Genomic DNA, 16,627 nt, shown 5'->3' on the forward strand with positions numbered 1-16,627 from the left:
GACCCTCTTAGCATCCCACAGCGTCAGTTTCCTCAGTTGGATGCTGGGATGGTGAGAGCCCCTCCTGCAAGGTGAAGGGCATCTGGCAGGTGGTGAGCACTTGACAGGGTTATTAGGCTTTATTGTTGCCGCCTCCACTTGTGCGGGGAGTGGGGACCGCGTCCGGCGGGGCTGGTGTGGTCTGCGTGCCTGGCGTGCGAGCTGCATGCTTGAGTCTCTCCCGGGGCTCCCTGTGTGTGGACGCAGCGCCCCTGTCCCCAGCTTCCTGGCCGGGCCCTTGAGGCCTGGGAGAGCCTGGCTGAGGCCCCGGGTGGGCGCCGTCTCCTCGGTCCGTGACCCAGTGGAGCCCCAGGGGTCTGGGCTACACTGCTGGACCCCTCCGGGCTCGGGGGCTCCCTGCCCGTGGCTGACGTGGAGTTGTGGGTGGCAGCCGGACCAGGACCTGCTCGGGGTTGCCCGCCGTATCCACCACACTCAGGTGCAGGAGGCCCAGGAAGGCGTCCGGTGCAATGCTGGTCATGTGAAGCCTGTTTGCCCTGTAACCGAGAGGCAGGCGTGAGGGTGGGTGCAAAGGAAGCGGGGGGGGGGGGGGGGGCACGACCGTCCTGGCCCACCCAGGCCTGCTGGAGCCCATCGCAGCCCTTCAGGGCCCCCTGCCCCCAGGACTCGCTCTCCCCAGCCGCCTCCGGGGCACCTGAGAAAGAGGGCGCGCAGGCGGGGAGTGCTGAGGAAGGCTTCAGGACCCACGTGGCTGATGCGGTTGCCCTGCAGGTGCAGCTCCTCCAGGGCCTCGGGCAGGTCAGGGGGCACAAAGGACAGCTCGTTGTGGCTGAGGTCCAGCACCTGGGCAGAGATGATGCCACGGCGGCCCCAGGCCTTGAGCCCCAAACCTCTCTGCCCGGGCACTCCACACCAGCCTGGGCCTCCTCCCCTCAACCCCCTCCGCATTGCCAAATTCCCTCCAGCCCCGACAGAGGTACAGTGAGTTCCGTCTGGGGCAGGCTGGGCTCTAGGTGCCGGGGTCCCAGACAGATGGGGACCTGCCTGCTGCGGGAGAGATCGAAGCAGTCGTTCGCGAGGATGGCACTTCCCTCACCGGACACCCTCCCGACACCGTCTACTGACCAACCGCTTTCTCCCTAACTAGTGCGTCGGTGCCACGGGCCCGGAGCTGTGTCGCTCTGTGCCCACCTCTCCAGCGCTTAGGACAGCGCCTGCACCCCCAGATGCTCTAAACTCTGGAAGCAGCCGCGTTCAGGAGGAACCAGGGGGGCCGTGTTCCCCGGGGAGGCGGAGGGGCTGGTTGCCGAGGACCAGGTGGCAGGGACGGCACGGCCCAAGGCCCGGAGGCCGGCTCTGCCTCACCCACCCCGGGTCCGTCTGCCGGGCTCTCTTTGAGGCATCTCGGAGCCTTGTGGGAAGACGCTGCAAGGCGTGGGGATGGAGGGGACCGGAGGGGCGGTGGGGGCAGTGTGGCTGACCGGCCGGCGCCTGACCTGGAGGGCCTGGAGTTCGTGCCAGGTGCCGGGCCCGATGTCTCCGACCCGGAGCCGGTTGTGCGCCAGGCTGAGCTCCCGCAGTTGGTCCAGGCCGGCCAGCGGCTCCGGCTCGAGGGCCCGCAGCTGGTTGCGCTGCAGCCGCAGGGTGTGCAGGCCGCCGGGCAGGCCGCCGGGCAGCCGGGTCAGCAGGTTGCCGGCCAGGTCAAGGCTGCGCAGGGCACGCAGCGGGCGGAAGGCCCGGCGGTGCACGCGGGCGCTGACCAGGCGGTTGTAGGCCAGGTTGAGTTCGGCCAGGCCCGGTGTGCCAGCCAGGTCCCGGGCGCCCAGCGTGGTCACGTGGTTGTGGGGCAGCACCAGGGCCCGCAGGCGGCGCGGCAGCGCCAGGGGCACGCGGTCCAGCCCGTTGCCATAGAGATGCAGCGTGTGCAGGCCCCGCAGCGGCCGCAGCGCCCCTGCGGGCAGCCCCGTCGCCCCCAGCTGGTTGTGCTGCAGCAGGAGGTAGCGCAGGCCCCGCGCCCCGCGCAGCCGGGCCGCCTCCACCCCGCGGATGCGGTTGCGGCCCAGGTGCAGCACGGCCAGGGTGCGGGGCAGGCCCGCGGGCACCGAAGCTAGCCGGTTGTGGGACAGGTCCAGGTACTCGAGGTGGTGCAGCTTGCTGGTGGGAGAGAGGGCTGGCGTGGGGCTGGGTGCTGAGCGGGGGGTGGGGGTGGGGGGGGGGGGCGGGGGGGGTGGGGTGGGGACAGGTGAACCTTGGGGGTGAGGGTTGAGGAGTGCTCCCGTGATAGAAGCCGGAGACCCCAACTTGGGGGTGGGCGAGTCACGAGATCTGGGTGGGAGGGGCACCTGCTGAGATCAGGGCAGAGTCCCGCCCCCTGGGCTGGATGTGGAGGTGACCAGGACAGAGTTCTGGGTGCAAGTCTGCATGCGGCGGTGATGACGTTTGGAAAATAGAACCCAGGCACAGAGGAGCTGGGAGCAAAAGGATGGCTGCTAGGTGCTCCGATGAGCCTGGTGCACAGCAGGTGCTCAGCAAATGAGGCCTCGGTTTGGGGGTCATACCCCGGAGGGGGCTGGAGGGTTGCGGGGGGTGGGGCTTGGACTCGGAACCTTCAACCCCTCCTGCCAGCACAAGGCTGCACCTGTGTCCTCCCCTGTCTCAGGCCCCACCTGAAGGTGGTGGCATCCAGGCCGCTGTCCGTCAGCTGGTTGTGCTGGAGGTAGAGCTCCCGCAGGTGTGTCTGGCGGCTCAGTGCCCCTCGGGGCACCTTGGAGATGAGGTTGTTCTGGGAAAGGAGGAGACGGCGAGACCAGGGGTCGGGGGACAGACAGCAGCAGGGAGCTATGGAAGGCTCTTGAGTAAGGGAGTAGCAGGGAGCTAGCTTTGGCAACGCGGGTCCGAGAGCACCCGTGAGTGACCCGCGCCAGTGGGCAAGACTCGAAGATACTTGTGACTACTGGCATTCTCGGGAGGGGGGGGGCTCCCCCAGGAGAGAGGGAAAGGGGGCGGGCAGGGGGCTGGCAGGGTGGAGGAGGGGCACCTGCAGGTGGAGCCGCTCCAGCGAGGGTGGCAGACTGGGCGGCAAGTAGCTGAGCCGGTTGCTGGAGAGGCTGAGGATGACCACGGCTTCAGAGCCGTGGAAGGCGTCAGGGGGCAGGCCGGCGTTGCTCAGCTGGTTGTTGTGGAGGTACACGGACCTGAGGGGAGCCAGGCTCCGGCCACCAGCCTGCCCCCGGCCCTCCCACCGGCCCCCACTCCCGCCCCCTGCACCCCAGCGCGGCCTCCAGTGTGAGGATGCGCACGCCTCCGCGCACTGTCTCCGCCTCGTGTCGCGGTTCTCCAGACGGCATCCAGGGTGTCCTGCCTCAGATCCACCCCCCCCCCCCGCACCTCCCTCCCAGGGGTAGGACTCTGCCCCTGCACACCCTCAAGGGCAGGCTCTGATCCCCTCAGGCCTCCAGGGGTAGGGAGTGACCCCAGGCATATCTGAGGTCGGAGAGGTCCGGGCTGGGCCAGGGGCTACCTGAGCGCGGGCTTCTCCCCAAAGGTAAGCGGGAAGATCTCCGTCACTTGGTTGGCAGCCAGATCCGCAACTCGGAGGGAGCGGGGCAGAAACTGGGGGGCCACCGAGAGCTGTGGGGACACGGCCATGCTTGGTCAGGGAGCCCTGCCCTCCACCCCACCCCCGCCGTGCCCTCCGCGCTCTGCTGTATGTCCCTGCGGGCCAGGCCTCAGGGCCGGGGCAGGGGTCAGGTAGGGGTGCTCACCTTGTTGTGGGCCACGTAAATGTGCTGCAGCTGCGTGAGGGACTCAAAGGCCTCATCGGGCAGGCCTGGGAGCGGGATGGGCAGTGAGGGGACCCCACCCCCCGCGGCCCCGGGGCCCAGGGAGGGGGCAGTGGGGGACTCTGTGCTCCCAGCTGCCCCAGGGCTCTTGGCTGGCGACTGGCAGGGGCTCCTCCAGGCACCCTCCCACACGCCTCCCCACCCGTCCTCCAAAGCCACAGCCTGAGTTTCCATCCTGCTCAGCAAAGGGCAGTTCTGGGAACTACCGCAGAACTACCCACAGACCCAGCAGGGGAGGGAAGGGGCCGCCTCCCGAGGTCCCCTCACCCCTCACCCTCAGAAGAGATGAGATTGTTGTGGAGGTTGAGGGTCCGGAGGCTGCTGAGGCGTGACAGCTCATTGTAGGGGAGCTCCTGGAGCTGGTTGTTCTGGGGGGAGGATTCACACCCCTGAGCCCTCCGCAAGTGGCCGGAGCCCCGATTCCCAGCTCCCCATCGCCTTAAGCAAGTAAGCCTTGACACCCCTCACCCCCACACTTGATCCCCAAAGCCCCATTGCCCTGCAACCAAAACAACCCCGTCACCACAAACAACCCTGTGATCGCCAAGATGTTGACCCCCCGACACCCCATCTGCCCCCATAATTGACCCCTGACACCCATCACCCTGACCCCAAACAACCCTATAAACCAAAAAGATGTTGTCTGACGTTTCATCACCCCCACACCTGACCCCCATGCTCCATCACTCTGACCCCCCCCCAAAACCCGTTACTGCCAAGACATTGACCTTTTAACACCTCCAAACGCTCAGCCCCTCCTAAAAGTTCCAGTGTCTGTCCCCCCCCGCCCCCCGACCTGCCCTCACCTCTAATGCCCAGACCCCGACGCTCTCACCCAGGCCAGCCTCCATCGCTGCCAAGACCTGCACGCCCAACACCCCATCACCCTATCACCCTGAAACCCGGCACTTGGCGTGCTCACCCCGGCCCCCAGGGCCCCACCTGCAGGGAGAGGTGCTGAGCTGCCTGGGTGATGTTGTCCGGGAACACCTGAAGGTCCAGGCCATTGCAGTCCACTGTGTCTGCCCGGGGGCAGGAGCAGCGCAGGGGGCAGGCCCGGGGCGGGGGCTGCGAGCTCTCCCCCAGGTGGGGGAAGGCGGCGTCCTCCATGCCTGGGGCGGGTGGGGGGCCGGGCAGCAGCAGGAGCAGCAGCAGCAGGCTCAGCCGCTGGGAGTAGAGGGACTGATGGGTCACGGTGGCCCCAGGCCCAGCACCAGGTCACCATGGCGACAGGAGCATCCCCGCGGGGGGCGGGGGGGGAGGGGGGAGCAGGCAGGCTCCCCTCCCTCCCCTGGCCTCCCGCCCCCACCCCACCTTACCATAGCCAGCCCCAGCTCTGCCGTCTCGCCTGAAATGCCGACCAGGGCTCCCTAATGGAAACCAGGCGGTCACCTCCTGGAGCCTCTTCCGTGGCCGCCACCGCCCCCCATCTCTTGGCACAGGCCACCCTCCACCCGGCTTGTTCTCCCAGGGGCTGGGGGGTGGGGGTGGGGAACTAGCCGGCCCACCCCCTTCCCCGCCCTGCCCTGGGGAGGGTGGGAGGGCTGCCGGATGGGGTGGCGAGGACAGGCCAGCCCGTCCCCTCGGTCCCACCCCCACCAACCACCCATGCTCAGCTTGCGTAACCTCGGCCAGCCTGGGCCGGGCCACAGGAGCATGGAATGCTTGGGGGAAAGCTAAGATTCGCCCTGTCTGGTATTTGGGCCAACCGCAGAAATAGGGGTGGGGGCAGAGGAGTGGAAGATGCTTCAGGCCACAGGAGGGTCCCCAAGGAACTGGGGCTGGCAGCAAGGGGTCAGGGCAGGCCTGGGCTCAGCCTGCCAGCCCAGATGCCAGCCTGGGGGCTCTCAGCCAGGCCTGCCATTTGGGCCCCTCCTCCTCCTCCCTGAATGGCCACAGCCGCAGCTGCCTGAAAGGAAATTACACGTATTGAAGCACGAGCCCGGTGGTTAAGGGTGGTTAAGGATATGCACTCCGCGCCAGCCTGCCTGGGCTTGAACCTGGGCTCTGGCACCTCTCTGGGCCTTGGTTTCCCACTCTGCAAAGTGGGGAGTGGTCGTCTCATCTCCCAGGAGTGGTATAAGGATTAAATGAGATAACACATCTGAGGTGGGTGAGAAGGTTCCCGGCACATTCCTTGGCCTTTACACCAGAGCAGTAGCGTGGGGGAAGAAGCCAACCTCTGCCCCAGATCCCATCTCCCAGGATGCACCACTTACCCGCAAGGTGTCTTCAGGCAAATCGTTTTCCTGCCCAAACCTCAGTTTTCCCACACGTAGGACAGAGATGACAGAATACCCTTCCTTCCTCAAAGGCAAAACCAGGTTTTGGACAGAAAATTCTAAGCATCACATCTGCCCCTTACAAGTGCTCAGCTCAGAAGTGGCCGAGCCGATGGGCTGTGTGAAGGGCATGAAGGAGGTTGAAGGTTGGGGGGGGGGGGGGGAGGTTTTCCAGAAGCAGAGCTTGAGACAAGGATTGAGTGCATTTGTCTTGGACAAAGAAGCTGTAGGGGAGCAGGGAAATGACAGAGGGAAGGAAAGAAGTAGTCAATGACGAGTTATCTCTGGGGTAATCAACTTGCCTAGAACTCGCCAGTTTTAGCACTCAAAACCCTGAGTCCCAGGAAACCCTTAGTCCTGGGCAAATTGGGACGGTTTGTCACGCTTGTTATCAAACAAGTTCCCACCAGAGACATAGGGCTCGGTCCTGCTGGGCAGTGCTGGCAGATTTTGTAGGACACACGTCCTACCTGAGGGGTGAGGGAGCTGGGTTATTGATTCTCCAACTCCCTCCCTCAGGCACTGGTTCAGGGCTGAGGCTGCAGGACCTGAGTTCCCTGGCACTTTGGGTAGAACAGGCCCCAGCCCTAAATAGATGTAAATGCCTGATGGTGAGGCTTGGGGGCGCCTGGCAGGCTCCAGACATCACCTGCCAGGGAGAGTGGGAGGTTGAGCCACGGAGAGACGGCAGTACATCAGGGGAGTGGGAGGAAGGGACCAATGTGGGGGAATGACGGACAGAGAGGGTATCTGCATTGTTAACCCCCCTCCCGCAAAGGAAGAAGCTGGGAGGTGGTCATTTGCCCACATTTCCCAGGACGGCGTGCACTCATGACAGGAGACACTCAGGGTCCCTCAGGGCTAGGGCAGGAGACAGGTCTGAGTTTCAGCCAGAAGAGAGAAACAGTCCTCAGCCCAAGATCTCCATGTGGAACCAGTGGCTGCTAGCTCGGAGTGTCCTCAGTCTCCCCAGCAGAGTAATGGGACTAGCCTCACAGAGCTACTGGATTTACTGCCTTGATGCTGGCCCCGGTGAGAACCAAACTGCTTCTGACAGGCATCTTTCAGTTGCAGAGGACAGAGAACCCAAACGAAACTAGCTGGTGCAAACGAGGGCATTTATTGACTCATGAACAGAAACATCGAGTGGATGTATCATTCAGGCATAGCTGGATCCAGTGGCTCAAATCACATCTCGTTTGATCCTTTGCCTCTCAGCTCTCTCAGCAGGCTTCTCTGTTGAGTGCCAAGATAACCCCAGCAGCAACATGGGCACACTCTGAGCTTTACTCCAACTGAAAAGTCTCAAGTTTCCATCTCATTGGCCTCGCTTTGGTCACATGTCCGTCTGGAACCAGTCCCCGTGGCCAGAAGGATGGACCGCGCTGATTAGCTAGGAACCTAATCACTGCTCTTGTAAATGACCTGCTGGCCTTATCTCCCTGCGACAAACTCCATTTCCTCTACCTTGCACTGCCCTGCCGAGCCCTGCCCTGCCTTTCCTAGCCCTGCCCTGCCTGGTCCAGCCTTCCCCTACCCAGCAAAGAGTTCTGCAGGGACAGCACTGGAGGACTATGGTCCACGAATATAGGGCCCGGCATAATCAGCATTTATGACACCTTCATGGAATGCGTGCGTGGAGGATGGTGTCTGTGTGTGTGGGAGAGGTTTGCACGGGGAGGCAGTGTTGGCTCTGATCTCAGAGTAGGGAGGACTGTAGGGTCATGGGGACAAGGGACAGTTGCAGGAACACTGTGGGCAGCTAGGGCAGCAATCTGGTCTCATTTTGTTTGCCGGGGCGTATGGGGAGGAGGTGGGGGTTGATGTTAAAGAGGGCAAGAGGATGATGAGAAATGTAGTCTCCCAATTAGAAAAGGAAAGGGGAAAAAAACGGGGTGGGCACCTGGGTATCAGTTGGTTGAGCGTCCGACTCTTGATTTCAGCTCAGGTCAGGATCCCAGGGTCGTGGGATCGAGCCCCATGTCAGGCTCCACATTGAGTGTGGAGCCTGCTTGGGATTCTCTCTCTTTCTCTATGTCTTTCTTCCCTGCTCATGATCACTCTTTCTCTTTCTCTTTCTCTCTCTCTCTCAAATAAAAAAAAAAAGAAAGAAGGAAGGAAAGGAAAGGAGGGGCCTTAAATCAGTACGCACTAATGATCCCAAGGCATGCCTTGGGCCTTCCCCTCATGCTCTGATGGCATTCAACCTCAAGACCCAGGCTAAGGCCAAACTTCTCAATCGGCCTTCATCTGGCTAATTAGCCCTTCAAATCTGAGCCAAATTCATAAAATCGCTGATACTTATCTGGGCCTATGGCTGCCTAAGATAAAGTGCCACATTTCCCAGCCTCCCTTGCAGCTGGGTACAACCATATGACTGTGTAAACAGAGGTGGTATGTGCCACTTTGAGGAAAAAGGAGTGCGTTTCTCCTCCCTACTGTTGGAATGTGGATGTGATGGCTGGAACTCCATCAGCCATCTTGGGCCGTGACGTCAAGACCACTATTCTTGAATGGTGGAGGGACAAGATAGAAGCAACCTGGGTGTCACATACAATGGAAGGCCATCCCTGCAATGATGTTTTGATCACCTCCTACCCACCCTGTTGGTGAAGGAGGGGTCTGCTCTAAATGATACAAGATAGCCACGCACGTGACAGCCAACCCTGGATAGAAAAAACTGGTGTTGGTTTATTATTCACATATAATCACAGCCTGGAGGAGGGAAGGACACGGCATGCCACGCGGGGAGCCACATGGGGGTGGCGCACGTGGGAGCCAAGTCAAGAAACAGGGTCAAAACAACTAGAATAGTCACCAAATTCGCGATTAAAATTAGCATAGTTATTTAAGTTGTGGCCTCCAAAGTTTAGAATGAAAATTGCTTACTCATAACACAACATGCTCAAATTAGTGCAAATTTTGCAAATAATCACCAAGAAGCTGGGATACATTTTTTTCTTAAGTTTATTTATTTTTGAGAGAGAGAGAGGCAGAGACAGAGTGTGAGCAGGGGAGGGGCCGAGAGAGAGGGAGACACAGAATCCGAAGCACGTTCCAGGCTCCGCGCTGTCAGCACAGAGCCCGACGCGGGCCTCGAACTCACCAACTGAGAGATCATGACCTGAGCCGAAGTCAGACGCTTAACTGGCTGAGCCACCCAGGCGCCCCTGGGATAAATTTTTTAATAAAGAAAAAAATGAAAAAGCAGGCGCTGTGGCAGGCAGGCTTTGTAGTGACAAAAGGGGGAGGTGACCTCTGGTTCCCATGAGGGGGTGTGATTGGCATGTTTGGATGATTTCTCAGGCTGCCAGGGAGGTGACCCATTAGGCGGAGGACCCGATGGGGTGCAGGTGGTCTGGCCGATAGAGGAGGTAGCTGGGTGGGGAGCCTCTCCCTCCGGATGGAGGACATGTCTGACAAAAGCAGGGAGACTCCTGGTTGGGCCTTCGGGGCCCTGTGAGGCTCAGAGATAGGAGAGGAGCCACGGCATCTCGGGCTTTTCAAGACCCCCGGCTCCAGCGGTCTCGAACGCGACGGAGAAACGGACGTCCTCTCTTGGGTAAGCCACTGTTTCCCGTTTCCTCTCCTTCAAAAAAACAACATACTCTAAATCCTAATGGGGACGCCTGGGTAGCTCAGTGGGTTAAGCCTCCTACTCTCGGTTTCAGCTCAGGTCTCGATCTCGTGGTTCGTGGATTCGAGCCCCATGTTGGGCTCCACACTGGTGGTGCAGAGCCTGCTTGGGATTCTCTGTCTCTCTCTCTCTCTCCTCCCTCTCACTGCCCCTTCCCTGCTCTCTCTCTCTCTCTCTTTTGAAAAATAAAATAAATAAAATCCTTAAAAAAATAAGTCCTAATGGAGACGGAGGCTATAAGGGGTGGATGGCATTGGCCAAAGAGAAAGCATAAAATGGAAAGGGAGGGGCGCCTGGGTGGCTCGGTTGGTTGAGCGTCCAGCTTTGGCTCTGGTCGTTATCTCAAGGTTCGTGAGTTTGAGCCCCACGTCGGGCTCTCTGCTGTCAGCACAGAGCCCTCGTCGAATCCTCTGTCCCTCCCCACCTCTCTGCCCCTTCCTTGCTCATGCACTCCCTCTCTCTCTCTCAAAAATGAATAAACATTTTTTAAAAAGGAAAGAAAACGAGCAAGGAGACCAAGGGACCACTGCTGAGAAAAGCTTGATGGCCGAGGGGTGGGCAGAAGACAGCCAGCAAAGATCATGGAGAAGGAGGGTCTGGAAGAGAGGACGAACCTGGAAGTATCTGGTAAAACCGAAAATGTGCCTGTCGTGTACTTGTGATGGTTAACCGTACAGGTCAAGTGAAAGGTTATACTCTAAAGTGATACTGGCCCATGGGCTGCACAGATTAAACCTGATTTCTGGGTGCAGCTGTGACAGTGTTCCTAGAAGAGATTAGCGCTTGAATCTGTGAACTCAGTGAAGTAGATTGCCCTCCCCCAAATGGATGGGCATCATCCAGTCCATGGAGGGGCTGAACAGAACAGAAAGCAGAGAAAGTGAGGCCAGGGGCGCAGGAGTGCTAGGAGACCGGGCTCCAGGGGTTCCCAAATACACTGGCTTCCGCTGCTCGCCAGTGACAAAATCCAAAGGCAGGGAAACCAGTGGTGATGAAACAGGAAAGGAATTTCTGTCAGTGAGGCCAACACCGGGAAGACAGCGGACGAGCTCTCGAAGACTGTCTCCCAAGTGCCAAAAATACTTCCAGGTCGGTATAAGGAAGATGGGGGGCAAAGGTGGGTGGGTGCATGCAGGTGAGCACTGAAGGTCAAATCGATCACGGCCTTGGCATCACTCTCGACTTAAAAAAACCAAAGTTTATTTATTTTTGAGAGAGAGAGCGGGGGAGGGGCAGAGAGAGAGGGGGACAGGGATCTGACATGGGCTCTGCGCTGACAGCAGAGAGCCTGACATAGGGCTTGAACTCATGAACCGTGAGATCATGACCTGAAGCCAAATTCAGAGGCTTAACTGAGCCACCCAAGTGCCCCTAAATCTTTCTATAGATTAATAGGTGTAGATATAGGTATAGATAGATCAATCAATACATAGAGATAGAATTCTATGTCTATAAATAGATTGAAAGAGGAAGATATATATATAAAATGATATATACATATGTACATACAAAAGGATATATATATAAAGAATAAAGGATAAACATATACATGATAAGATAGATATAGATGATTTAGATATGGATATCTTACTGGTTCTGTTTCACATGTGCATATATAAAAAGAGATATATATATACACATATCTATATATAAAAAGATAGATATATATACACGTATATATCTATCTCTATATAAAGGATATATATACATGATAAGATATATCACATACGGATACACATATATGTAGATACATTCGTTATTGGTTCGGTTTCCCGTGGGTATTAGATGGGCAGGCAAGATCATTCTGTGTAACAAGCAGCCCCAAGGGTCAGCGACTAACCCCAGAGTTGGTCATCCACACAATATGATCTCAACGGATCAGCAGGGTCACTCTGAGCCACACAGTCACTCAGGGATCCAGTCCACCAGAAGCCGCATCGTCTTGAACAGCAGCCCCCACAGTTGCTGGCTCTGTGGAAAAGAGAGGACTCCCAAGTCAGCTTTTCAGGGTTTCCACCCAGAAGTACCTTCTGCTTGCATTTCACTGGCCAGGATTAGTCACGTGGTCCTGCCTGACTGCAAGGGACAGAGAAGGTGGGGGTCGGGGTAGGGGCTTGGGGAGGAGCAAGGGGACTATTTGGAGTATTACTCTCTCTGCAACACCCAAGGACCAGAAATCTGCTCTGGAAAACCTCTTACACAGCCGGTAACAGATACATACAAGAGTTCCCTGTAGGCTCGTTTATTACAGTGAAAATTCTCTGCCGCGTGGGATCACACACGGCTGGTGATTTTAATTCACGTCACTTCCTCGGAGGGCCCTTCACCAGAACCCCCAATCAGAAGCAACATTTTTGTCTCTCTGTCTCTCTCCTCTTCCCTGCCTTACTTTTCTTCCTGGCATTTCTCACATCCTGACTTACATATCTGCCCACCGTCCACTGTCCTCCCCCACTGTGGAGGGGGGCACTTGGCCATAGTCACCTCTGTCCCTCAGCACCTAGAGCAGTGTCAAATACAAACCAGGTGAGCGGTGAACATATGTCGTGTGAACAAGTGAAAAATAATCTCCTAAGAGGGGAGTAAACAAACCAAACATGTTCCTGTTAAAATAATAGAGAACCAAGGGTGCCTGGGTGGCTCAGTCTGACTTCGGCTCGGATCGTGATCTCGCAGTCCGTGGGTTCAAGCCCCATGTGGGGCTCTGTGCTGACAGCTTGAAGCCTGGAGCCTGCTTCGGATTCCGTGTCTCCCTCTCTCTCTCTCTCTCCCTCCCTCAAAAATAAATAAACATTAAAAAAAAAATAGAGAGTCAGATCTAGGACACACAAGGGACTCACTCTATATACGTAATGTATCAGCTTCCTGGAACGGTCATACCGATGCTCACAAACAAGGTAGCTTAGAACGGCAGGCATTTATTCATTTCAGAAGTCCAGATTATTTATTTGGACCTGTGGAGAGAGCCTGGAAGTCCCAAGTCAAGGTGTTGGCAGAGCTGTTCCTTCTGGAGGCTCCTTCCTTGTAGCTCTTCCAGCTTCTGGTGGTTGCTGGCAATCTTTGACGTTCTTGGGCCTGTGGCTGTGTCAGGACCATCTCTGCCTCGGTTTCCATGTGGACTTTTCCTCCATGAGAGTGTCTGTGTTCCTCCTCCTCTCTTTTATGAGGACACTGGCCGTGGGATTTAGGGCCCAGCTGGTTAATCCAGGATAATCTCATTTCAAGATCTTTTACTTAATTACGTCTTTTTTTTTTCCCCCAAATAAGGTCATATTTCCATGTTCTAAGGGTTAGGACACCAGGATACCCTTTTGTGGGTCACTGTTCAAACCATTACATGGATTAGTGTGGGTAGGGCTAATCTCGTGAGGAGAAAAAGGGTACAGAGCGAGGCTGACAGTTTTGATCATTTTCATAAAGTGAAAAAGATATTGGGGCGCCTAGGTGGCTCGGTCAGTTAAGTGTCTGAACATTTTTTTTTTTTAGAAACTGAGATATAATTGAGATACAACGTGAGTTTTAGGTGCACAGTACTTCATTTTATTACGTGAGTTTATTATTTATTTATCACGTGTTGATAGACTTTTACTCGTTTCCCACTTTGGGTGATTAACAAATAACACGGCCACGACCAGTCCTGAGCGAGTCTTTGAGGACACATGTCTGTTTTAAAAGTTCTCTTGGGTAGGGGTGCCTGGCCGGTTCGGTCGGTGGAGCGTGTGACTCTTGATCTCGGGGTTGTGGGCTCAAGCCCCACGTTGCCTGTGGAGATTATGTAAAAAAATAAAATAAAATCTTGGGGCGCCTGGGTGGCGCAGTCGGTTAAGCGTCCAACTTCAGCCAGGTCACGATCTCGCGGTCCGTGAGTTCGAGCCCCGCGTCGGGCTCTGGGCTGATGGCACAGAGCCTGGAGCCTGTTTCCGATTCTGTGTCTCCCTCTCTCTCTGCCCCTCCCCCGCTCATGCTCTGTCTCTCTCTGTCCCAAAAATAAATAAATACGTTGAAAAAAAAAATTAAAAAAAATAAAATCTAAAAAAAAAAAAAGACGTTCTCGGGTGAATACATCGGAGTGAAATGCGCTGAATCACACAGTAAGTGCACATTTCACTTTTTATGAGACTGCCAAACTGCCTTCCAACGTGGTTGTGTCGTTTTGCACCCCCACTGGCGGCTGTGAGAGTTATGGTTCCTCCAAGCCCTTGTCAACACTTGTGGTCAGTCTTTAATTTTAGCCATTTTGGTGGGTATGTCCTGCTATATTATTGTGACTCTATTTGTATTTCTTTGACGACTAATAATGTTGAACATCTTTTCACGTGCTCACGGCCCATTCTATGTCTCCTCCGTGTTGAATTTAAGACTGTATAAAGGTAATGCCTATTTAAAATAAGTGAGGGGGCGCCTGGGTGGCTCAGTCAGTTAAGCGTCTGACTTCGGCTCAGGTTATGATCTCATGGTTTGTGGGTTCAAGCCTCGTGTCAAATTCTGTGCTGACTGTGTGGAGTCTGCTTGAGATTCTCTCTCTCCCTCTCTGCACCTCCCCACCTTACACATGGGCAATCTCTCTCCGTCTTGAAATAAATAAACTTGAAAAAAAAGGAGGGGCACCTGGGTGGGTCAGTCACTTAAGCGTCCAACTTGGGCTCAGGTCAGGATCTCACAGTTCGTGAGTTCGAGCCCCACGTCGGGCTCTGTACTGTCAGCTCAGAGCCTGGAACCTGCTTCGGATTCTGTGTCCCCCTCTCTCTGCCCCTTGCCTGTTCACACTATGTCTCTGTCTCTCTCTCAAAAGTGAATAAACATTTTTAAAAACGTCAATGATAACACCCATTAGGATGGTTTCTATCAAAAAAAAAAAAAAAAAAAAAGATAACCAGGGCAGTCGGGTGGCTCAGTCGCTTAAGTGTCAGACTCTTGGTTTCAGCTCAGGTCATGATCTCGCAGTTTGTGAATTTGAGCCTGCACGGAGCTCTGCACTGACAACGCGGAGCCTGCTTGAGATTCTCTGTCTCCCTCTCTCTGACCCTCCCTGCTTGCTCTCTCTCTCTTTCTCTCAAAATAAATAAATAAATAAATACTTTTTTAAAAAACGCAGACGATAACAAATATTGGCAAGGATGTAGAGTAACTGAAACCTACTTTTTTTTTTTTTTTTAACATTTTTGTTTATTTCTGAGAGACAGAGACAGAACGTGAGCGGGGGAGGGGCAGAGAGCGAGAGGGAGACAGAATCCGAAGCAGGCTCCTGGCTCTGAGCTGTCAGCACAGAGCCCGATGCGGGGTTCGAACCCACGAACCGCGAGATCATGGCCTGAGCCGAGGTCAGAGGCCCAAACAACTGAGCCACCCAGGCGCCCCTGAAACCTACTTCTTATCTCTACCCCGATACCCGGTCCTTGAACATGACCCATGGGCCCCGAATACAGCCGCTTTTCTCCGTCTTCACTGCTATTACTCGAATCCGAGCCACCATAACCTCTCCCTCTGGCCTCCCTGAGGCCATTCTTGCCCAACCATCCCTCTTCCCCTCAACATCCTCCACACAGAAGCCAAATGAACTTTTGAAGAGTCTTCTCTTCAGAAACCTTGGTATTTTGAAATAATTTTCAATTTACAGAAGATTTGTGCTATGGACTAAATGTTTGTGCCTTGCCTAAAGGCATATGTTGAAATCCAGCCCCGATGGGATGGTACTGGAAGGTGGGACCTTTGGGGGTGGTTATGTCATGAGGATGGAGACTTCATGAATGGGATTAGCTCCCTATAAAGGAGCCAGTGTTCGTGTGCCTTTGCTCTCTCCTCTTTCTCGCTGTTTCTCTCAGTCATGGGAGGATATAGCAAGGATATACAATCTAGGATTGGCTATGCCAGTGCCTTGATCTTAGACTTCCCAGCCTCCAGAACTATGGGAAATCAAATTTGGGTGTAAATCCACCCAGTCTACAGCATTTTTAATATGGCAGCTCAATGAGTTAAGACAATTTGCAAAGGAGGCACAGAAAGTTCTTGTCTACCCATTACCCACTGGCCCGAATGGGAACATCTTGCATAACCACGGTACAGTTGTCACAACTAAGAGGTTAGCTAACCTTGGCACAAGACTGTTCACTAAACTACAGGCTTAATATGAGTGACACCAGTTGTCTCTCTGATGTCCTTTTCTTTTCTGGTCCAGGGTCCCATCCAGGACACCACATTTCATTTATTTATCACGTCTCCTAAGACTTCTCTAAGTCGTGCCAGTTTCTTGGTCAGGCTTTGTTTCTCGTGATCCTGACGTTTTTGAAGTATCCTAGTCAAGGGGCGCCTGGGTGGCGCAGTCGGTTAAGTGTCCGACTTCAGCCAGGTCACGATCTCGTGGTCCGTGAGTTCGAGCCCCGCGTCGGGCTCTGGGCTGATGGCTCAGAGCCTGGAGCCTGTTTCCGATTCTGTGTCTCCCTCTCTCTCTGCCCCTCCCCTGTTCATGCTCTGTCTCTCTCTGTCCCAAAAATAAATAAACGTTGAAAAAAAAAAATTTTTTTTTTGAAGTATCCTAGTCAGGTCTTTGTAGACTCTCCCTCGAGTTGGGACAAACATCTGATGGTTTCTCACGACTAGATTGAGTTTGGGGGTTTAAGTGACGGTATTGAGGAGGTGATGTGTCCTCCTCATCACATCATATCAAGGGTCCGGGCACATGACTCATCGCTATGATGACAATGTTGATTACCTGGTTGAGGTAATGTCTGCCAGATTTCTCCACTGTCAAGTTCGTTGCTTCCCTTCCCATAACTTTATTCCTTAGAAGCAAGTCACTAAATCCAGCCCGCACCCAACAAGGTGGAGAATTAAGCTCCACCTCCCGGAAGGAGGCATATCAAACAATC

General features: G+C 55.5%; 1 protein-coding gene across 4 annotated transcripts; it reads right to left on the reverse strand.

Moving 5' to 3' along the window:
• Window positions 1-104: 104 nt before the first annotated feature.
• Window positions 105-5,357, reverse strand: PODNL1 (podocan like 1). Of its 4 annotated transcripts, none has more exons than XM_040450114.1 (10): window positions 5,162-5,355; window positions 4,785-5,009; window positions 4,117-4,210; window positions 3,765-3,829; window positions 3,521-3,630; window positions 3,038-3,194; window positions 2,667-2,782; window positions 1,482-2,154; window positions 695-843; window positions 105-536 (listed from the first exon to the last, which is right to left on the reverse strand). In XM_040450114.1, the coding sequence occupies exons 1-10, from the start codon at window positions 5,162-5,164 to the stop codon at window positions 362-364; spliced, it is 1,767 nt and encodes a 588-aa protein (XP_040306048.1). In that variant the 5' UTR covers window positions 5,165-5,355; the 3' UTR covers window positions 105-361. The 4 variants fall into 4 exon arrangements, with proteins under 4 accessions (XP_040306048.1, XP_040306049.1, XP_040306050.1 ...); XM_040450115.1 differs by having other exon boundaries at window positions 1,497-2,154; window positions 5,162-5,353; XM_040450116.1 differs by lacking the exon at window positions 3,765-3,829 and having other exon boundaries at window positions 3,038-3,169; window positions 5,162-5,357.
• Window positions 5,358-16,627: the final 11,270 nt, after the last annotated feature.

Source organism: Herpailurus yagouaroundi, unplaced genomic scaffold (assembly GCF_014898765.1).
Source record: "Herpailurus yagouaroundi ecotype Mexico unplaced genomic scaffold, PumYag 200, whole genome shotgun sequence".
In the NCBI taxonomy this organism is placed as follows: Eukaryota; Metazoa; Chordata; class Mammalia; order Carnivora; family Felidae; genus Herpailurus; species Herpailurus yagouaroundi.